The sequence below is a fragment of the Rattus norvegicus genome, chromosome 16, assembly GCF_021556685.1.
Source record: "Rattus norvegicus strain SHRSP/BbbUtx chromosome 16, alternate assembly SHRSP_T2T, whole genome shotgun sequence".
Lineage (NCBI taxonomy): Eukaryota > Metazoa > Chordata > Mammalia > Rodentia > Muridae > Rattus > Rattus norvegicus.
Window position 1 is genome coordinate 86,273,913 of NC_141549.1, and position 22,215 is coordinate 86,296,127.

Here is a 22,215-nt window from a genome sequence, read left to right on the forward strand (position 1 = left end):
TTAACTGCTGCGCTCCCTAAGTCAGAAATTTCTGGATTCAAAAAAGCAAAGGGAAAAACAAAAACCCACAGCTAAAAAAAAAAAAAAAAAAAAAAAAAAAAAAAAAAAAAAAAAAAAAAAAAAAAAAAAAAAAACCAACGTCGGGAGCCAGCATGAGTAATCCCTCTTCCTTCCCCTTCCAGAGTGAAATAGCTCATTCATTTCTAGAATGTTAAATTCCTATCAGGTGAGATGCAGATAACAAAGTGCTGTTGTGGGAGAACTCAGGACCCATGAAAGGGAAGGACAGAGGAGCGGAGGAGGGCAAAGGGCACTGGGGTGCTGGGCTCTCTCTGGGCCCAGGTGCGATGGGACTGGCCACCTTATGTGATGGGATAGCTAAGATTTGTGCCAGCTCATAGTCAATATGGCAGAAGGAGACTGTGAAGGATCTGCAGAAGCTCCAGGTGAATAGGTGAAAACCAACAGAAGCCACAATATTCTCCCTATGTCCCAGTGTCCAGATGTGGTTAAGCACACCCGACCAGGTTTAACAGCAATAGATGCTGCCTCAGATCCCAGGAGGGCCAGGCCTTGGCCTCGGTGTTCTTGCATTGCAGGAAGAGGGAGGAGGCCAGACAATAATACGATGGTGGGAAATCCTGTCCAACTGAGGTCCTCTCTGGAGGGTGGGGTGGGGCACCCAGCTCTGGTGGGAAGTGGCAGGAGAGGTTTGCAGACAGGAAAGGTGTGCATCCTGACTCTTTCTCGGTTACGACTCGGCTACTTGACAAAGAAGGAAGTCACCAAGTAAGAAAGGGAGGAGGCATTTCTCTGGGAGATGCTCACGGCTGGCCTCTTTGCTGAGAGGGCTAGCTGGTTCTCATATGGCTACAGAGAAAGTGAAGGCACTTCACCCTAGAAGCAAGTGCTACTAGCATATGGTGTGGAGGGCCATTTCTGTTCTTTCTTTAACCTTTTTATTTGCTTCTTCATATCACACTCTGTCAAACCAGACTCCTCAAACTTTCTCTCCCAATCACATTATACTTGGACCTCCAAGTTCTTTAAATACAATTGTTATAAGCCTTTGCTCTGGAAGTAATTTAGCTGCACCTTGACTTAACTTTAATGAAATGAGAATTTCCCCTTTGTTGATATTTCTTAGACTCCAAGGAAGTGAACCTAGCTGTCTCCAGGCATCAACAATGTATCTAGACCAGCTCCTGTCACGTGAGGTGGCACAGTGTGGCTTTGTACATGGGCTCAGGCTCCTGGTCACCACAGGAAAGATTTAACAAGAGCCCTGTGGATAGAACATAGTTTTTATGTTCTAGACACTGAATAAATGGGCAGGAATCCGCACCCTTTTCTAGACTTCCTGGTTGAGGTGGCAGACCAGGGGCTGCTTCTCTGTCAGCAAGTAAAAAGGTCCAGTAAGAAAAAAACGAGTTTCATCCTAAAGACAGCGATGGTGAAAGATCTAAACAGTAGGAAAGGGTGAAGACCAAACCGTGGGCTTGCCCATCCCTGGGTTGGGGGAAGTCGCTTCCAAAAGGGAACCCTAACACAGTTCTACCCTCTGGACAAGCCCACATCCTTCACAAACCTCAGATCCGGTTAAGAGTTTTGGTGAGACAATGATCTCCTCATTGAAGGTTTGGTAGAGGAGAGAAGTCCTATTTTGTCAAAGTCCCAGGGCCGAGGAAAGGATTGGGGTAGCAGCTGTCCAGAGCAGACAGGCTGGACACCAACGGAAGTGTATAACTTATAAAATGTCTTTCTATATCTTGAATAAATGGTTTGGAGGCATTGATGCTATAATAGTTTGTGACCCCCTACTGAGGGCCATCTAAGACTGAGATGTCAAGATCAGGCTTCTTGGAATGAAGCTCCCTCAACCAAGAAGAGAGAACCAAACCAGACAGAGAAACCCCAGCACAGAAAGGCAAGAGATACAAAAGAGCCAGACATAACTCTTCCAAGATCATAACTCACCTACTGAACTCAAAGACACAGAAGTAAAAACCCCAGACGGAGATTTCCCAAGTAGCTGGTAAAAATGGCCAATGGGCTAAGGGTAGACACAAGTAAGCACATTCAACCCAGAACCTACAGGGGAAAGTCATCCAAACGGATGAGAAAAGTAGCTGTGCGGAAGAAAAACTCACCAAGAAAAGACCCCAAAGACCACCAGAAATCTCACAAGCACTTCATGCAAAACAGTAGCCGGATACAAAATCCACATTCATACAGTCATTCGCTTTACTGTCTAGCAATGTCGAACTCACTAAGATATTCAGGGTGTGAGGGCTGGGGTATCTCCTCTTCAGCCCCTTCAACACTTACATAAAGCACTCATGAATAAGATAACCAAGATGGCCGCAATGGGAGCTTCAGGATATGGGTGGAAGATGTAGGAGTGAAAGACCTCTCACGATCACAGACAGGTTCACTGGGAGGTCAGTGGGGGTTTGACACCCTGGCATCAAAGTGAGGGGCAGAAGGCTTACAGCAGAGTCCTGGGTTCCCCCCCACCTTGGATCCTACTGATACTACAGACTGTTCTGCCTTCTCTGCCTCAGTCCGTCCCTCAGGAAGTGTCAACAGCCTTAGCACCTGCTGTTTGAGACAGCAGCAATGCTGCACTTCCCTGTGACTTGGTGTTCCTAGGTGTCTTCAGGGTTCACATTCCTAGTGAGGTCCTCCTCCCTCTCTTTCTCTACTGGGGCCAGTGTCACCTTGGGTGAGGACTGGGGAGGACAAGGAAATGTGTCTTTAAAATGACTTCACCCTGGGCCCAGCCAGAGCCTCAGGATAGTGCGAGGCCATGTTTGTGAGCGTGTGATGCCAGAGCCTCTTCTGCTCTCAAAAGGCCCTGCAAACCCCACGACCACCAAGATCAACATTCAATTAAGAGCACAGTGCCCAGTGAGTCCTGCCAGTCACTGGATAATGGCTCCATGGAATTCAAAACACAAATTCTCTAATTCCCATGTGGGAGATCACCGAAATGGGCAGAAACATCGGAATAGGAATTTTATGGGCGGAGTCAAACAATCCCTAGGAAAAAATGCAAATCTCCATGGGCAGATGCTCCCCCACCCCCAGCTACTTCATCCAGTGGAGGTAATGTTTCATGGTGTGTGTGTGTGTGTGTGTGTGTGTGTGTGTCTGTATGTGTGTATGTATATGTGTGTATAGAGATTGTGTAGAAATGTGTGTATAGAGATGTGTGTGTGTTTGTGTGTGTAAAGGTATGCGTATGTAGAGATGTGTGTATGTGTGTGTATAGAGATGTGTGTGTACAGAGATGTGTATGTGTGTGTATAGAGGTATATGTGTGTGTAGAGTGTGTGGGTGTGAATGTGTGTGTAGAGATGTGTGTATGTGTGTGTATAGAGATGTATGTATATATGTGTGTGTAGAGATGCATATGTGTGTATAGAAATGTGTGTGTATATTTGTAGAGAGGTGTGTGTGCGCGCGCCTGTGTATATAGAGATGTATATGTATGTATAGAAACGTGTGTGTGTGTGTGTGTGTGTGTAGGGAGGTGTGTGTGTTGTGTGTGTATTGTGTGTGTGTGTATGTGTAGAGATGTATGTGTGTGTGTAGATGTGTGTATATATGTGTGTGTAGAGATGCATATGTATATAGAAATGTGTGTGTGTGTGTGTGTGTGTAGGGAGGTGTGTGTGTTGTGTGTGTATTGTGTGTGTGTGTATGTGTAGAGAGGTATGTGTGTACATGTGTGAAGGGTGGCTGGGGACACGGGGTGTTCTGGTACACCACCGCAGCTTCCCCAGCCCTTAGTGTCATGTGGCACAGGGCATGGAGCTCTCCTTTTCTCCAAGCAATGAGGAGGTGGCCTTGTGGGGACTGAGCTCCAGTCCCCTGCCCTGAGGGAGGCTTCTGCCCTCTCAGAGGCAGCATGACTCTCCATCTCTAAGTAAATAACTGTTCCTTCAAATTCATTGCCTCTCTCCCCTCTCTTCTCTTTCCTCTTCTCTCTCATTAACACAGAATCCTTTTGTGACCCAGATGTGCACCCCACCTTCAAACCAAAGACACCTCGGACACCAACTGGGGTCCTCCCCTTCCACCCTGGCCTTGTCCACCCAGAGAGAGCAGTGGATGGTTCAGGTACCAAACCGCCCTGACTTCAGGTTCTATTCAAAAGTTCAAGGTTCATTTTCTGTGTCTTCCATCCACTGGGAATCCACTGGGGTTCCTTTGCCCTTCTCTAAGTCTATACATTAGCTAGAACTCAGGAGTCTCACTTATTTCTGGGGACAGCACAGAGGCTCTACACTCTCAACAGATGCCCCAGCTTCCAGAAACCCCAGCCAGCCTTCAGTTGGGAAGCTGGCAAGCCAGCCTTGGGAGATTTCAGGGGAGAGTCCTTGCCATCCACATGATGGATCAATTCACTGGCTGTGGGTAACCCCTGTTTCTAGGCCCCTCTCTGGGAGGTGGGGTTGAAAGCCCCAACTTCTAAAGCTGCATAGGTCCTCCAGGAGACCGGAGCCCACCCTCCAGGTCTGTAGAGGTGGCTATCAGTCAGTCAGTCATTACAAAGGGCACCGATCCCAGGAGAGTCCCAGGATAAGCAGAGTAAATGCTACGTGGTGCTCCACCTCACCGCCCTGTAGGGAGGGGAGGCTCCTGCTGCACCCTTGCAGGGCCTTCTGGGAAAGGAGACCCTCACCCAGGCCAGGGGACAAAGCTTTTTAAGACATCGGACTGCCCCTGCCATATTTCCTAAGTCAGCAGAGTGACCTTGACTTACTGGAGGTGGGCAAGCCCAGTGTTTCCCTGTCCTTGGCACATCTGCTTGTCACTGACACATGATTGACCCATAATTGATGTTTGACTAGCTGCTAAAAACTCCCAAGAGCTGGGTACTCTGACAGCAGAGGCAGACTGATCTCTGTGAGCTAAATGCTAGTCAGGACTATACAGGGAAACCATATTTCAACCACCACCACCACCACCACCACCACCACCACCACCACCACCACCACCACCACCACCTCTACTACATCACCAGTAAAAATTTATCTGTATTTCAGTTAACACTGGCAGAAAAATTACAAAGACAGTTCAGGTTCCTGTCCACCCTCCACCCAGACGAGAGGGTGAGCTAACACCTCACAGACGTTTGCACACTTCTCAAAAGGAAGAAAGGAACATTATCATTGCATTCAACTACAGACTCCAGGAGGTTTCTGACACGTTTTTCACTAACGTGGCTTCTCTGTGCCAGCATCCTCTCCGAGTGGCAAAGTGTACCTGAGGCTAGGATATGATATACAGGGACCCTCCAAGCTCCAAAATCCACCTCAGTGAGAACAGAACAGGCCTTAGCAGAGCTGGTCAGAAAGCAGGGACCCACCAAGAGTCCAAAGACAGGAGAGCCCCCTCCCAGATAAATAAATTAGAGTTTATTTTGGGAAGCTCTGGCTACTTCTTTTGGAATTCACCCCCTAACCCACAGACAGAGGACTTAGATACCCACAGAGTCCTCCCAAGATTCCATATCACCCGATTCTTTGATAGATTACTTAAACAAAAACCTCATTGTCACCTGGAAAAGTCAGTGGGGTCAAAGGCCACGGTCCTGAGATGCCAATGACATCAACTGAGGGGATTGTCTGTTAGAGGAGTGGCACTTATTTACTGGATTCCAGAAGCTTCTCAATAGCATGCATGGCGGGGAAGGCCTCATCCAAGTGTCTGTTGTGTTCCATGGTAGAGAGCCCAGATGTTCACCCAGACAAGTTCCCTCACTCCTGTGTGTGTGTGTGTGTGTGTGTGTGTGTGTGTGTGTGTGTGTGTGTGTGTGTGTTTCCTGAGCCTGGGGTCTGGCAGAGGTGGGCAGCTCAGGCTGCAGTCTGACTCTGGCTGACCTGGGTTGTGTGGACCACCACAGATGCAGCGTGCAGCTCATCCACCGTCCCCTCAGCTCCCACTCCCTCAGAGCTCAAGCAGCTGACTAGCAGCCATGCAGGAGGAGCCACCTCTTACCAAGAGTGCTTAGTTCTTGAGGTGAATTGGCTCACACAGGTGTCTCTCCTGGTGAGCCACCTCGCAGCAAAAAGCCAGAGGTGGCTTTGAAAGCACTTTCTAGAACCCTCAGATCCTGGCTATCTTTTTGACAACCCCAGTTTCAGCTTTTGAGCAGAGAGACCTCCTCATCGCCTTGTTGGAAAGTCGCAGGGTCCTGCGCAGACTGGCTGAACATGCCAGTCTCTTCTTTCTAGACCTTGACTACGGCCCTCTGAGTTTTAAGTTTTACAGCAGAACCTCAGTTTTCCTGCTCTAGAACTTTGTCTCTGAGCCTCATATTTTCTCTCTTTCTGGTTCTGACTGCTTCACAGGCAGGGCTGAGGCCCTCTCCTGTCCCTGCTCTTCTGATGACAATTTCTACCCATCTCTAGTGTGTGGGATGCGGAGTGTCCGGAGTGTCTGAGCTGTGACTCAGCCATCTAAGCTACTCGGGGAAGGTGACTTCTGAGGCTCCAGAAGGCTGGGAGTGCTCATGGCTCCACTCCGTCAATGGAGAGTCCCACAGTGACTTCCTCTACTTGGGGGCCCTGGTTTCACACAAAGGGATCAAAGCCTCAGGGAAGTGGGAACACACAGTCTTCCTTAGTCCCAGGCCCGCCTGCTCCCTTCACAGCCCTGTGAGGTGGACACGGTTTCCCCAAGTCCCCATGACTCAGACACACATGGAATCGCCCACAGTAGGCTTCAGCTGCTTGTCCAGTTGGGATGTTTACCCAGGAAGCCTGCTATTGGAGGACTCTGGGAATTGGCACCCCTTTATGACTCAAGGCTTGGTCTTGGAAGAGGCATTTGTATATGCACTAGTTCTTCTGACCCTGTGTTTGCGTTTGGGAGCCTTCTGAAACAACCACATGGATGACAGTAACTGGTTCTGAGAGCTAGAACATCTGGTCACACATGACCCTGAGCTGAGGATGATGACGGTGGCCTGGATCCTGCTTCCTCCTTTTCTTTTACTCTGTGCTCCTGACTGCTAGAGTAGAGGAGGGACCCCCCTACTTCCAGAAATCAGTGTTTGAGCTTCATCCAAGGAAAGCCCCGTATGACATTAGCCAAGGATAAAACTCAAGAGCATCTTCACTACTGGCTTGGGAATCCAGGAGGCTGGATGAAGGGGTGAGGTCCCTAGCCTCACCAGTTACAAAAGAGAAACCCCAGGCACGTTATTTATACTTCTGGCCTCATTTATTTTTCCTAGCATGTAAATGGGCACCAGAGTTACCCACCTCAGGAGCATTTTCCCGGAGGCTTTGAAGCTTTCACGCACACAAATTGGTGTGCAAGAAGCATTCATTAAATAACTGCCCATTCTTTTCACCAACAATTCTCAGCGGCTTCTGCATGAAGCACCACAAGATACAGCCAGGGGTCCTATTTCCCCAATTGATCCACCCCACTACGATTCCAGATACCAAAAAACAATGAAACAACATCATAGAATGGGACAGACGAGGAGGAGAGGAGCAGAGCTTGCAGCAAGGAAGGATTCCATGCATCAGGAAATTATGTCCCAGGCGCTCGCTGTGAAAAAGCCAGTGGACCAAATTGTTAACCACACTAATTGCACCCTGTTGCAGGCACATAGATTCACACTTATTTGCACATTCAGAATGTAAAGCCCAGGGAATGAACTAAGTACACTCAAGACACTGGATGCTGTCTCGCAGCTCATGTGAATGGATCAGGGCTCCCAAAGTTTCCCGTGTCTTGGGAATGCAGGGTTCCAGGCAGTGCCTCGGAAAGTCCTGCTGGAATATCTGAGGTGGGATCTGAAGTTTTGGGAAGTCTTTCTAGACAATGTGGCTTTTCTGGAGAATACACGCTCTCCGTCAGATCCAAGAGCAAAGGGCCAGAGACACTGAGGTGGGTTTGTAGCATGGGAAAGGTGTGTGGAGGTTATGGAGCCTGTCATAGAGGCAGGGAGGATGGCCTCTGGGACAAGCCGAAGAATGTGGAACCTGAGGCTTGGTGTCATGAGGCAAGGGCAGAACTGGGTAAAATGCTTTTCCATAGCAAACCCTTTCAGGAGTTTAAAAAATGATGCCCAATAAGGTCTTCATTCTCACGATTCAAGATATTAACAGCTGTGCGGCGGCTCAGGGCTGTGGGAGTCGCCACACTGCCTGTCACTTTCTAGGAACATGGGTTTCCACTGTGGTCTACGGATCCTGGCCAAGTGGGAGTCATGCATGAGGGCCCATAGGTGATGGCTGTTCCAACATTTAGGTTCTGTTCTTAAGTCAGGACTGAGGACCGGGGCAGGAAGGAGACATACTCAAGACTGGCCAGGACTGACTGGGCAAAGTCTGGTCAGAGCTCTCCTTTCTCCTCATGCTGGGCCCTGCATCCCAGCAGAGCAGGAAACCAACTCTGTGGGGGGACCAGTTCCCACTTACTGCAAGCCCGAGAATCACTGCCGGTTTCAGATAGGTGAGGGAAAGGGAAGAAGGCTGAAGTAGAGCTTCTTCCACCACGGTGTGTGTGTACTGGCGTCTCCAAGTTCTGTCTAGGCACTGGGTACTCCACAGACAGGTAAACAGGGCACATAGGACACCTGGCCCCCGGTCCTCAATTTTAATGTCTTTTAAACAGCACTACCTATGAGGAGACCCTCCACCGGGGTGGCGTTACAGCTCTATAAGGATTGGCTACATTTAACAAACGTAGAAGCCCCACGGCATCCCTCCAGTTCAAAGGCAGTTCTGGAAGGCCCGCTTTGGCCACAGAATGAGCAACAGGTATAGTAAACAAGTCACAGAAGCCAAGGACCACTGGCCTCCTTCTGGCCCGTGGCTCTTCTAGGCCTACTCAAGATTTGGGACAGATGGCAGTTTCTATTCCTTTGTTCCCTAACAACCTTAAAGCAGGAGGCTGTTTCCTCCTTGCTCCGCCCCTCCCCAGAGACTCATATTTAAGCAAGATGCTCTCTGCTCACCACAGTGCCTGGACACCACCGCTGAGTTTCTAGAAACTCTTTGCTCCCAGCCCCCTTCATCCGTGCGCCTCATGGCCTAGTGACAGACATTCTTCCCTTGATGCTAAGGCCAAAGCTTGGCAGCAAAAGGTGCCTGAGGCTACGTTTTAATTATTGGCTCCAGAGAGCGGGCCAACGCCTGCATTGCACAGGACATGCGGCGGGCAGACACAGTAGCACACACCTACACGCACTCGCACACTCAGGTGGGCTTGGTGAGCCTGTCTTCCACGAGGCTCCGCGAACGTCCCAACCCGTCACAGGCGCGGAACTCCAAGCGCGTGGAGTTCAAGCGGTACTTACCCCCAAGACGCTCTGAGCCAGGAGCCCCACTGTCACAGTCGCCAGCAGCAGCCACCTGCATAGGAGAAGGAGGGAGGGTGAGAGAGCGACATAAAAGTGCGGGCCCCAACTTGTCAACTCTAGAAAGATACATTCAAAGTCCCCTGCGCCTAGGAGACCAGGCAGAAGGCGACTTACCCTCTCAGGGGAAGACCAGAGGCTGAGAACCGCACTCGGTCCATGATCCCAGTCTTTCAGCTCTAGGCTCGGCTCGATCCCTTCCTAACCTGGAGGCAAGAGACAAAGAGGGTTAGCAAGGGTTGCAGGCAGAGAGAGCATTATCATCGCAGCACCCTGACTCCGCAGTAATGTCCCTCGTTTCCTTGCGGAGTGACCAAAGTTCTGTTCCACTAGGAGACAGAAAAAGGGAGACTCTTCTCCGTAGGCCCTGCCTGGAGCTGTTCAGCCCATGCAGCGCGATCCTGATTCCTCCAGCTCCGATCCAACCGAGCGCTCCGCCTTAGCCTGCCCCAGCGCTACAAGTCCGCGACTTGGGGCCTGGCTCTCGGCGCCTCCCGGGGGTCTCTCTCACCTCGGGGTCAGGAGCTGCTGCCGGCGCTCATGGGCCCCTGCTGAAGCGTTGGCTCGCGACACACTGGCGGCCAGGCCTGCCTGGCTCCGCTTGGTGGGCGCCGGATTCCCGGCCCCGGCGTGCCTTGCCGGTGCTTGCCCGGGATTGGCGAGCCAAGGGGCTCGTGGAATCGGGGCGCGGGAAGAGCTGGGTGCGGAGCGCAGAGCCCCGGCGTTCGGACTCCCTGCGACACCAAGTCCCGAGCCGCGCGCAGCCTCCGCCTCTTACCCGCGCCGCAGGGTCCTCCCCTTGGAGACGCCGCCCGCGCACTGCGGAGGGGAGGGGGCAGCGCCAACAAATTGGGGAGCTCCTCGGGCGGCGCGCTCAGGTCTCTGCTCAGAGCCACCGCACCCGGGACGGTGAGCAGGGCTCACGCCCGGGCCCTCCGAGACTGAGCACCTCGCCGCGGCCCACGGGAGACGGGCTGCAGTTCCCCGCCGTCTCTGTTGGTCCCCCGCCGCCCCGGGCGCGCCACCATGGGGCCCCGGCTCAGCGTCTGGCTTCTGCTGCCGCTCGCCGCCCTTCTGCTCCACGAGGAGCGCAGCCGGGCCGCTGCGAAGGTGAGTCCCCTTCGGGCTGCGCTCCCCAACCTCCTTCCTTGCACCTCCGGCGCCCCGCGAGGCCTCTTTGTCCAGCGCCTGGCGCGGTCAAGCCGCCCGGCCCTCGAGGGTGTCGCCGGTGGCACGGCCAGGTGCACTCTTCCACAGGCTCTCCCGCTCGTGGTCCCTGTGGGCTGCGATCGCACATCCATTACGGAACCTCCTTTGTTACGGGCTGGGTGAGGGAGACTTAGGAAGGGACTGAAGCTTAGCGCGTACCGTGGCCGGGGTGAGGGTACCAGGGAGCCAGTGAGATTTGAACTCTCATAGCCAAGGCGCTCGGCGGCGGGGCGCGCGAGTGGGTCGGGGCTGGAAGGGTGGCCAGGCACACCCCACGCCACTCAGAGTCCCACACACATGTGCAGGGGAGATCGCTTTGGGTGTGTTTCTGGTTGTTTGGAGACCGTGATGGTTGAGGCCGAACAGCTTTGGGCCGTTTGCCTGGAAACATCTGTATTTTTGCTTTCCCACGACTTTGTGTAGCCTACGGCACGCTTGAGAACAGACGCGGGCTCTTCTCCGCATCCTAAAAGTCTCTGCCTCTACTCTTGCCTTTTATGAGTGTGTGCCTGAAAATTATAACCACATTTAGACTTGAGTGTGAAACCAAAGCGAAACTCCATCGCATTGTTCCCTGCGCAAATTGTTTTTTTAAAGTTTTTGTTTCCTCTGGTGCTGTGCTTAGCCAGGAGGGCGCTGGGAGATGTTTGCAAGAGCCAGACTTCCAGCTCTGGAGGAACCCGGCCAGACTTTCTGCCTTGGCCTCTAGAGAATACACTTCAGCTGCTGCTGCTGTGACAGCCATACAGGCCCAAAGGCCACAAGGTGTGGCCTCTCAAGAGTTTGCCTTCCCCCTCAAATGCTTAAAAAAAAAAAAAGATGTTTGCTGCTTTGCGGCGCTTCTAATTTTTTTTTAAGAAGAAACTGTTTGTTAATTGTGCATTTTCTTTCCATTTTAAGAATTTCCCATCTTTCCTGTAGGAGCGATACTGATCAGCTATGCTATAAATTATTAACTGTTACATACTAGAATAAACTGGTAACGTTACTAGGGGGTTTCTTAATTGAGTTTTGCCTCCCTGGTGGCAGCTTCTTCATTGGTTACTGAAGAAGGATGATTACATCAGCAACCAACTTCAGAGAATTCCTCCTCTCCCCTTCACCACAGGTAGCTGTTTAAATACCCATTCTCTTGCTGAGGGCAGTTTCTCCAAAGATTGGGCTTGCTGGGCTGGACCTGCTGGTGGTGCAGGCCTGTAGTCCTTGCTTCTTGGAGACTGAAGCAGAATGATCTCAAGTCCAAGGCTAGCCTGGGCAACAGAATGAGTTCAATGCTAACCCAGGCAACTTATGGAGACCCCCCCCCCAATAAAAAAAAGTAAAAAGAGGCCAATGGGTGAAGCTCCACGGTGAAGTGCTTGCCTAGCATTGGCGCAGCCTGGGTTCAGACCCCAGAGTGGAAAATATTAACCAAAAGATCTAGGACTTCTAAGGGGACCAGGGCAGGTCAATGTGATGGAAAAGCACGAGCCACTGTTTGGACTTCGGTTCTCCTGAACGATTGTGTTAGCAAAACTAACTGTGAGATCTCACATCCAGACACTAAGGACTTTAAACAGATGAGTCAGCCACACAAACTCCCGATCTTACTTGAAAAAAATCAAACCAACTAGTGTTGAGGCTTGACATTTATTTATTTCCTATTAACCGTCCTATAAGACCAACTACATTCCTGGATACCGGCTCTGTACTGTTCCTCAAGCTGTCTTATCTTCAGCAATTTGGCCTGTGGGTACCCTAAAGCCTTACCTTGGTAAGACATTTACCCTGGATTAGCAATCCTGTGAATGTGCCTATGACCTTAGGTGTACAAGAAGACCTGTTTAAAAACAATATCCCCCTCCTTTAGAAATTCTGTCCTAACCATGGTATCAATAGCATTTTGCCCAGCTCCCTTTAAAACTAGCTGTTAGAGATACCACAGCAACGGAGTAGCCTCCACCATAGTGTCCAAGTCAAACATACTCTAAGCATAACATTTAGATGGTAAGATGCAGCAGGTCTGCTTGGTGATGAGCCCTGGGTCATGTATACGCTGGGCAAGCTATTGATGCCCATCACACTACTTTTCTGGGTCTGAGATGTGAACTTTCCCCCAAGTGTGGCCATGCCTGCACTGAAGTCTTGCTGTCTCCTGAACATTAGTCACGTCTCCAGGGACTGAATGACCAAAGAGTTCATACGGAGAAGGGAGACTCTCTTCCCATGCTAGTCTGGGCGGCTCTCCTCGAGTCTGTATCTAGATGAGAAGGCTGGTTTCCTATGTAACCCCAACAAGGCACATTGGGTGTGGGGTGTTACTGAGGATGGTCCCCAGTACACTCTCTCTCTCTCTCTCTCTCTCTCTCTCTCTCTCTCTCTCTCTCTCTCTCTCTCTTTCCTACAAGGAACAGGACTGGGAAAGGCAAGGGCTTCTGAAATCAGGTCTGTCTGTGCACTGGCTATGTGTGTACCAGACTGGGATCCGCCAAAGTGCTGACTGACACTTTGAATTACTGAGTGTACACTGCCTGAGTGAATTCAGGGATAAGGGGTTCACCTTTGCTTTTATTGGGCAGATATTTAGAGTGCTTTTGAACCCTGTGCCTCAGTTTCCCCTGCAGTCACACTCGACCCTTCCTTATATGTACTTTTTTGCTCTTCCTTTATTTCACAAATGCACTTGGAACGCCCACTTCCTGTCCTGTCCCAGGCAGGAGCTGGCCACAAGGCAGGTCCCAGGGAGTAACATACAATCTTGGCCCGAGGACACAGACTGATGAGAAAACACTGGCGATCAGACAGTGTCACAACCAGGGGCCTCAAAGGCGTAGGAGAACTTGGTTTAGCTTTTGGGGGGATAGGGGAAACTACGGGGAGGATGTTATCCCTAAAACCTGGGGGCTAGAATAGAAGCCCCTGGCTGTTAGGGACACTGCCCCGCAGCAGAATGCAGGATGACATTTCCTGGCATCTGTCAATCTTAAGGGGGTCTTTGCATTCTACAATAACCTTGAAATCTCTCCTTGGAGCTGTTGGCGTGTCTGACCTTTGGCTTTACAAAGCCTAAGAGAAGTTAAAGGACAAGGTTTACGCCATCAGAGATAAGGAGTGCCCAGCCCAGTGTGTGACCCTATCTCCTCTCTCCAGGTGGGACATCTCCTGGGAGTGGGGGGAGGTTGGAAAGTTAAGCAAGAATGAACTAGTCAAGATAGGAGTGACTGCAGGACCCAGAAAAATCTGTGTGGATTTGGGCAAGGGCAGGAGGGACCTCACGGACCCCCTCATTATTCATTAACAACAGTGGGCATACTCCTGAGAATGAAGGGAGGGGCTAACAAGCTGGGTTATTTAGTGAAGAACTGGTAAAGGTTTTACCAACAATGGAACCCGGGAGTCACGCAGGACCAAACGGTCCTTTGGAGATATGGGCAGGGCTTCATGAATTGACCCAGCTCGAATCTCTGCTAGGGTGAATTGCACGATGCACGCTCGAGACTGCACAACTCGGAACAGCGATTGTTCCCAACTTTGGAAACAGATTAACCTCCTTAAAGTGTCTCTCAAGTGGGTTTGGCATTTGGAACCCCTGGATAAAGTAAGCAAAAACAACAATAGAAGGGCTAAGGCAGGATCTTGGTGCATTGTCCTTCCCGGCCAGCAAATATGTGAGCTACAGAACAATACCAAGGACCTTGTCAGCCATTGTCCAGCACACAATGAAAGGTCAAAATCAGAACAGGGTTGTCGGGAATTCCTTCTGAGGTTTGAACTCTAGGATTCCTTTGGGGTTAATGTTTGGCAGTCTGTCACTCAGGGGCTTGGTCCACCCTGTGCTCTCCGCCATTGTTCTCGTAGCTTAGTCCTGACGTGCAAGGCTGTCTGCTGCCCCTTGCTTCCTGTCTCAGCCCCACTGGGCATGCCTCTGGAACAGGCCTCTGCTTTCTTCTCTTCTCAGCTCTCTTCCCGGGCATCTGCTCCCCGCATTCTGCACCACCCCTGCCCATGGACATTTTTAAGCCTATGGCTCACCCTGGCTGTCCCCATTTGATTTCAAACTTCTGCAGAGCTGGACTTCTCAGCTTCTCATACCCATGCCTGACCTTCCGATGCCCCACCTTCTGTGTGGTTATTTCCTAATAACTGGGATGATGAATGGCTCTGGAGCTGGGTCCTTCACTCCTGTCTCCCCTGAGGGTTGGAGTCACCCTAGGCCCTGCTCTCAGTAGGATCACCTTCATCACTCCCTGCTCTGCCCTTCTTCCTTGCTCTCTAACACTTCTGCAGCGTGGGGCTAGTGGTCTTCTCATCATGTGCACACCCTGCTTGGCTCTGCAGACCCTTTTAGTATGGGTGTGTGGATCGCACAGGCATCATCCTCACATCCCGACACCCTACAGCCGGTTTATTTCTGATGCTCCCACACCTGCAGCGTGCCTGTCTTCCTTTAGCCTTCTGCAATCTTCTGAGCTTCCTAGAGTTAGGGTGTGGTATAGGATTTAACAGTTCACCATAACAAGAACCATTACTATTCAAGCCCCCTCACCCCAGCAAGTAAGGTGAGGATAATCGCACCTTACAGAGGTCTGTGCTTTGCAGGGGAGCTGTGAGGTAAGTGAACAAACGCCAAGAAAGGCAGGCTCTCCTCCACCACACATAGTTTGTTATGGCGTCATCTTTGGGAGCTTTGGTCTGACATCCCTGCCAATTGTAAGATGCCTAAGGCCACATCTCTTTAAAGCACCTTGACTATGCTAGGGAGAGAGCCTGGCCCATAGGTGGAGGCACGAATTAATCACGGGTAATTAATTGGTCCTGATGTTTCCAGGCTCTTCCCTCATCTTCCCCAGGGAGTCCTGGTGGGGCTGTGTACTGGCTCCTGGAAACTATGTCACAGTGTCCATCCTGTGGCATTATTAGAGAACACATAGGAAAACAATGGCCCAGGAAGGTGTTTCCCCTGAATTTGGAATCCTGAGCAGATCTTCCTGCACAGACTAAACACGACATGGAAACACACACGGTACTGACCTCCCTATGTAAATAGTTTATCCGTGGCTTAGTAATGTTCATTTCGGAAGCCCGGCTAGGTTTGGTTTTTACACCACACACTATAAGCTTACTTCATGTTATCTGGGTTTTAAATCTCTCATGGTGTGTGGTAAGAAGTGAGTGCAGTGCCTGAGGCAGATGTAGGAGATACACCTCACCTGCCACAGGGGCCCCAGTGTGCTGCACCACCACCTGCTAAGGTGCGTCTTCCCCCTGTTGCCCATGTAATCCATTCTTTTGGGAAGACTGCTATTCGCAAGTCCATATTTTGTTGTATTTGTTCAAGAGACAGCGGGAGACACAGGCTGGGAACTGAGGGAAGCAGTTGTTCCATTTCATTTGCCCAACACAACAGCTGGGAAGCCATTTGCCCAACACACCGTATAGATGGGAAACTATCTGTGTGATTATTCATTCCCGTGAGATTTACCTGATTGGAATTGGACACTGCTCAACACACTTTATTTTTTTTATTTTATGTTTGTTTGCTTGTTTTTGTTTTGAGACTTTGTTTCTCCGTGTATCCCTCGCTGTTCTAGAACTAGCCTAGCTCTGTAGACCTGGCTGGCTTTGAACTCACAGAGATCTGCCTGCCTCTGTCTCCTGAGTGCTGGAATTAAAGGCCTGAGCCATCATGCCCAGCAACTCAGCACAATTTCTAGAGGAGCTGAATTCCTCCTGCATTTGATATTTAATTAAAATGGCTTAATGGTTCTGTTGTTAAATTTCTACTTTATAGAGCAAAGACTTGCTTTTATAGAGATACAGGAAACTCAATCTTCCCAAGACATGCCAAATCGACCCAAGCACAAGTGAGAGTCATCTGAAGGGAGGGACCTCAATTGGGAAAATGACCCCATAAGACCCAGCTGTAGGGCATTTTCTTAATTGGTAATTGATGGCCCAACCCATTGTGAGTGGTGCCATCTCTGGGCTGGTTGTCCTGGGTTCTATGAGAAAGCAGCTCCCTGGCTCTCCCATGGCCTCTGTAACAGCTCCTGCCTCCCCGTGCCTGCCCTGTTTGAGTTCCTGCCCTGATTTCTTTCAGTGATGAACAGTGATGCGGAAGTGTAAGCCAAGTAAACCCTTTCCTCCCCAGGTTGTTTTTGGTCATGGAGTTTCATGGCAGCAAGAGACAGCCTGACTAAGACAGCCAGTCATTCTCCTCCTGGCAACAATGACAATTCCTGGGCACTAGCAACCATGTATCTTCTGAAGGATAAGCTTTGCCTACCACTCCACTTTCTAGGCCAATTCTCACTTCCTGTTTAAGCAGGTGACGGGTAAACCTAACGGTAACTATTGTGACATTTCTTCCTGTGTTTATCTTACAGATATCAACATCCATATATAATCCAGTTGGTGAAGGGTTGGGCTACTATGTAGCTTTCTAGTATCTTTTTATGTTCAGGCAATTATGTTTCCTCATTAGCACTTAAGTTTCAAAGAAGGATTAAAAAAAAAATACCTGTTGGGTGCAGTACCTAGGGGCTAGAGGAGTTTGACCTTTGGAGTTGGAGTTACGAGCCACCTGATATGGTGTTAGGAACTAAACTCAGGTCCTCTGAAAGGGCAGGGAGCACCCTTAGCTATCCGGCCATCTCTCCAGCCCCCTAATTAGCCCTTAAGTTTTGAGCTACATCTTCAGCTTTCCTGTGGAACACAATAGTATCTCAATTTGCAGAGCTGTCACCTGAGTGAGTACTTTGCATATGCTAGGACCACCATGCCTCTGAATCAGGGCTTAATGGCTGGCGATGGTGTCATTATTACTATGGTAGTATGTGGGGTTTCAGTAGGTCCATTACTATAACAGTCCCTTGGAAAATCTGTAACTTGGGAACTTAGCTAGAACTCAATGTATATATGCCAGAGGAGAAGGTTGGCCTCAATTCCCGTGACCTAAGCTCAAGCAGACAGAAGAAAAGCCTGTTTCTCTAATAAGTGAATGCTAGGAAATCAGATGCAAGCACGTAACTTTGGAAAGACAATGGGACACATCTTGGGAGGAAGGGACTAAGGATCTGCCTTGTCCTGCTGGGGGGCACATGTTGGCACACAGGCTCTGGCCTCCTCGTGAGTGAAAGCAGTGACCCTGTTGATGAGGAGAAAATGAGCTACTGTTTGCAAAGCATTTCTGCAGTGCTCACTTAGTGCCAAGCAACACTGGTTCAATGAAAAGCGAACTCAAAGGGGTAAATAGCCAAGGCATGACATCACCGGGCAGGTGGGGCTGGAGGAGATCGATTGGATCATTACATAAGCACCGTGAAGCTCATACCAGCATCAGCACCACCAAGGTATAGAGGATACACCCAAAGGTTCTGGAACAGCTGTGTGGGGTGCACTGGAGGTTCTAAATTTCTAGCAGGGAATGTTACTGGTCTAGAGAACCAGGTTCTAGCTGTTCTCTTTACTTTTCCTAGGTGGCAGCTTGGTGTGCTTTGGCTGGCAGCCCAATGGCATCAGCACGCCAGCATCTAGGGATCTCTGTTGACTTGCTGTTAGATTGAAGCCAAGCATCGAATGTGAAATGTCCCTTCTAATTCTTGTTATCTTGATTCTTATTGGGACCATTATTGTTGGCGACTAGCAGGTTCCTCAGAAGGTCCCAGCAACATACTTACGGTGTGTGAAGAAGCGGTTGCTGGCGAATTAATTTGCTCTGGTTCCCTGAGAACCCTTCTCCTCATGGGGAAAAGAAGGAGCTGTTTCACAGTGCTTGTCTTGAGTCTTGCCAGCTTTGGTGGTGGCATTTAGGCCACTCATGGGCTGAGGAAGGCAATGAATATTTGTGTGGAGGTCAGCCAGGGTAGAGCCCAGCTGGGGCATGTGATGACCTGCATACCGGCCCACAGCACACCACACTTTCCTTCCCTGGCCTTGGCCACCTGGTTCCCTGACTGGGAATATCTGATTTGTGTCCCATTACAACCAAACCCATTTCCTGGAGATTAAGGACCATTTGGGGTTAGTGGTTTAAAATAACTCCTAAATTTTGGTCAGGAAATGGCCTGTAAAATTAAGATGAGGTTGCCAAAGCAGGCAGGAAAATGGGTCAGTGCCGGGGGTGGTGGTGGGGGCTTGGATCATAGTTATCAGATAGTTAGTTGGTTAGTTTCTGGATCAGGTAGGTTTACTTTAAACTCAGCTCAGGATCAATGGTGATCCCGATTGGTGGGCACACTGGGTCTCATGGCATTGTTTATGCGGGTAAGTTCTTCCGACACATTCCTTGTCTAGGACTGACCACCAGCTGACACTTTAGCATGCAAGGCTGGGGCCAGACCACGAGTTTCTTATCAGCATATTCCCCAAGTCTGACCCAGCCGCTATTGGGCGCCTTCTTCATAATTAGATTTTGCTTTCCCAAATACTTGCAAATTGAAAAAAAATAGAATGATTATATTTCTTTATTCTGGAATTTTGGGCTTTTTAAATTGAGGGAAAAAACCCTTTTTAAAATAATAGTTTAGGGGCTGGGGATTTAGCTCAGTGGTAGAGCGCTTACCTAGGAAGCGCAAGGCCCTGGGTTCGGTCCCCAGCTCCGAAAAAAAGAACCAAAAAAAAAAAAATAATAGTTTAATGTTTTCTTATTGACTTTGAATCTTTTCTCTTCATGGGGCCATGGTGCTCTGAGACACACACACACGCGCGTGCACACACACACACACACACACACTTAGACACACCACACATACAAGATTAAAACAATACATTTAAAAAAGAAAATGGTCACAGCCCGGGTGCTTCCTGCCTTCTGCACTGTGGAAGCCATCTTCGACTGTGGTGGATTTCAGGTTAGAAAGTCACACGGTGGGAAATTCATAAACATGAAATCTGACACTGAAAGTAGCCATCTGCTAAAAACCCCAGACATGGGAAAGCCTCAGGAAGCCCTGTAAAAAGCCCTCCAGACAGGTCTGATTTATCTTCTTTCCTTTATTTAATTTTATGTGTATGTGTGTGTCCCTGAAGTTATATGTGTGTGTGTGTGTGTGTGTGTGTGTGATACGTGTATATATATATATATATATATATATATATATATATATATATATATATATATATATATGTGCCCTTTGCATGCAGGAGTCTTTAGAGGTCAGATCGGGGTGTAGGACCTCCTGTAACAGAAGGTTGTGAGCTATGGTATGGGTGCTGGGAACCCAACCTGGGTCCTTTGCAAGAGCATCGAGCCATCTCCCCAGCCATCCATACATTGTTTTCCCAGAGTGCTGTCTTGTGTGGGTGAAGTGTGTTTAGGGAGAAAACTGACAACTGGGCTTCCTAAAGAGAGGCTTCTTAGTCATTACAAATTCATGTGCACATATACTGGGTGCTTTGTGTTCATATGTGCATGTGTGTAACATATATATAATATAATTATATATTATATATTAATATTTATATATATATAATGGCGTTCATGCATGCACAGCGTAGTGTTGTCCCTCTATAGATGTATCAGGCTGGGGAACAGCATAGAAGACCCGCTGTCCTTGGTGTGTTTATGGAATCAATACAAATAAACTGCTTTCTACCTTTGTCAGGTTCAATTAGACACAATTTAAAAAGGTATCCCTCTTTATGGATCCAGGAGTGTCCCAGGCTCAGAAACTCTAATTTGCTGAAGATGTATAAACGTAGGAAGAGAACCTGCGTCTTTCCCGGAAGTCTTGTCCTCGTTACGGTGCGCACCCGAAGTGGTCTTGAGACCAACAGGCATTCAGAGTTGTTCTATTTTTTTTTAAAAAAAAATTTGAAATGTCAGTAGAGTAGGAAGGAAACAGGCTAGCGTGCTATTCTACACAAAGCTAGTCATGGGAAATAGATGTAGGATAGATGAAGCCATCAGATGCAGAACTACCAGATGTAAAAACGACAGGGATCCTTCAGAAAGTATCATGCATTGAGGATGGTATGTGTCACACAGTAATAACATAAGAATGCCATCCTGTGCAGTAAGTTACAGGACTCCACACACAAGTCAGCAGGAGTGGCTTGGTGGGCGTGGGGGTTTGTGCAGGTGGGAGGGGTTTATAGATGGTGAGAAAGGAGTGCTTTCATAATCCCCAGGCACACGAACTGGGGACCTGAGGCACACGGTGGCCTCGCTGTAAAACTGCAGACTCAGAGGACCATGCATATCAGCAACCAGAGCCTGTCCCTAGCCCCACTCTGATTCATATCCATTAGAGAGCCCTGGTCACAGTTAACATGGCAGTCTTTTTCTAGGAGGCTTACAAGATCCTGGGCAAGAGGAAGAATCAAATGTGTGGCCTAGGAATGATACACTGGAGGTGGGAAGTTGTTGCTATGAAAATCATCACTGACTTCATGAGAAAAGCCAGTCGGGCTCTTTGGGGAAGGCACGGCTGCTTGTCCTAGACAGTTGTCACCCTGTGGGTAGGAGGAGTCCTTACTAACAGGAGGAGACAGAATGCAAATGTCTGCTGTGCTGCTGCCTCAGAGGGGTTATGTTTGTTATGGTAGCAAATGATGACCCTTCATGCTGTTCCTTAACTGGCTTTTCTCATCTGAAATAAAAAGCATCAGAGGGTAATGAAGGAGTAAGATGTGCTAGTGTTTCTCACCTGTCCAGATTCTTCAGAACTGTGACGCTGAGTTGGGATCACTCCATGTGAGCAGTGGCTGTGTGGGGCATCATGGACTAACTACCCAGTACATGGTAATCCCATGCGATCACAGAGGCATCTAGGAGGTCTGGAATCACACAGGCAGAGAAGGTGGCCCCAAAGTCCTGCTTTCCCAGGCCTGCTCCATGGATGGGTACCGTCTGTCCATGCACTCCTTTTGCAGTCCTGAATGTCCCCTGTACTATGACATGTTCATGGAGGGATCTCTGCTAAAGTCTTCTGCCTGTTTTCTCCCCAGGCTCAGAAGCAAAAGCCTGAGACTTGCTAAAGGAGTAAGAAGAGAAAAGATTTGGAAAAAATTTTTTTCAAAACATAAAGTAGGCTTAAAAAAAAAAGGCAGGTGGTAGTTATCTAGATCAGTCCCTTGGTGATTTCCTCCAAGCATTGGTGAGATTTCTCTGAGAAAGGGGTAGAGACACAGGCAGGGTGTTATGCCTGGATAGATGCTTGGGGACACCCAGGCAGGTAAGCAGGGGGTGATCTGGGTCCCAGGCAGGGGCCAGCAGGGTGCTTTGCCTCCGTGCTCCGGGCAGAGATAGCCCCTCTCCTCCCCTCCCTGTCCAATTCTGTGCTCATCTAAGTGTTGATATCCATTCCTTTGTGGCACCCAATGCCGTGTTCCATGGTCCAACAGCCACCTGTCACTGCAGAGACTGACAATACAGCCATGGCCATGGGCAGAACAAAAGATAGGTGCTGACCCAAACCAAACCCTCCAACGTGAGAAACTGGCCAGGGCTGTTGGAATGTAGGGTAGATGGAGGAATTGAAGGTGCCCAGCTCATGAACTGGAGGGGTCTAGGAATGGACGTTGGACAGGCACCTTCCCCCCAGGCAGCCCTCGCTGCCCCAGATGCTACTGAAAACGTTCACGCTGTACTTTGGGAGTGGAGTTGGAGTCCAAAGGGAAGTGAGCTGAGAAAGAAT

General features: G+C 49.4%; 2 protein-coding genes across 3 annotated transcripts in view; one reads left to right on the forward strand and one right to left on the reverse strand.

Annotated features, from left to right (window-relative positions):
• Col4a2 (collagen type IV alpha 2 chain) overlaps positions 1–10,136 on the reverse strand; it is a 135,853-nt gene extending 125,717 nt beyond the window's left edge. Inside the window, exons 1-3 of the mRNA NM_001427256.1 lie at positions 9,900–10,136; positions 9,506–9,594; positions 9,329–9,383 (exon numbers count right to left, since the gene is read on the reverse strand). Coding sequence (NP_001414185.1) covers positions 9,329–9,383; positions 9,506–9,549 — 99 coding nt within the window. The 5' untranslated portion in view covers positions 9,550–9,594; positions 9,900–10,136. The remainder of the gene's footprint in view (positions 1–9,328; positions 9,384–9,505; positions 9,595–9,899) is intronic.
• Positions 10,137–10,212: 76 nt separating this feature from the next.
• Col4a1 (collagen type IV alpha 1 chain) overlaps positions 10,213–22,215 on the forward strand; it is a 110,887-nt gene continuing 98,884 nt past the window's right edge. The window contains exon 1 of one of the 2 annotated variants that reach the window (NM_001135009.1): positions 10,213–10,498. In NM_001135009.1, coding sequence (NP_001128481.1) covers positions 10,415–10,498 — 84 coding nt within the window. In that variant the 5' untranslated portion in view covers positions 10,213–10,414. The remainder of the gene's footprint in view (positions 10,499–22,215) is intronic. The other variant, XM_087587991.1, reaches the window with a different exon arrangement.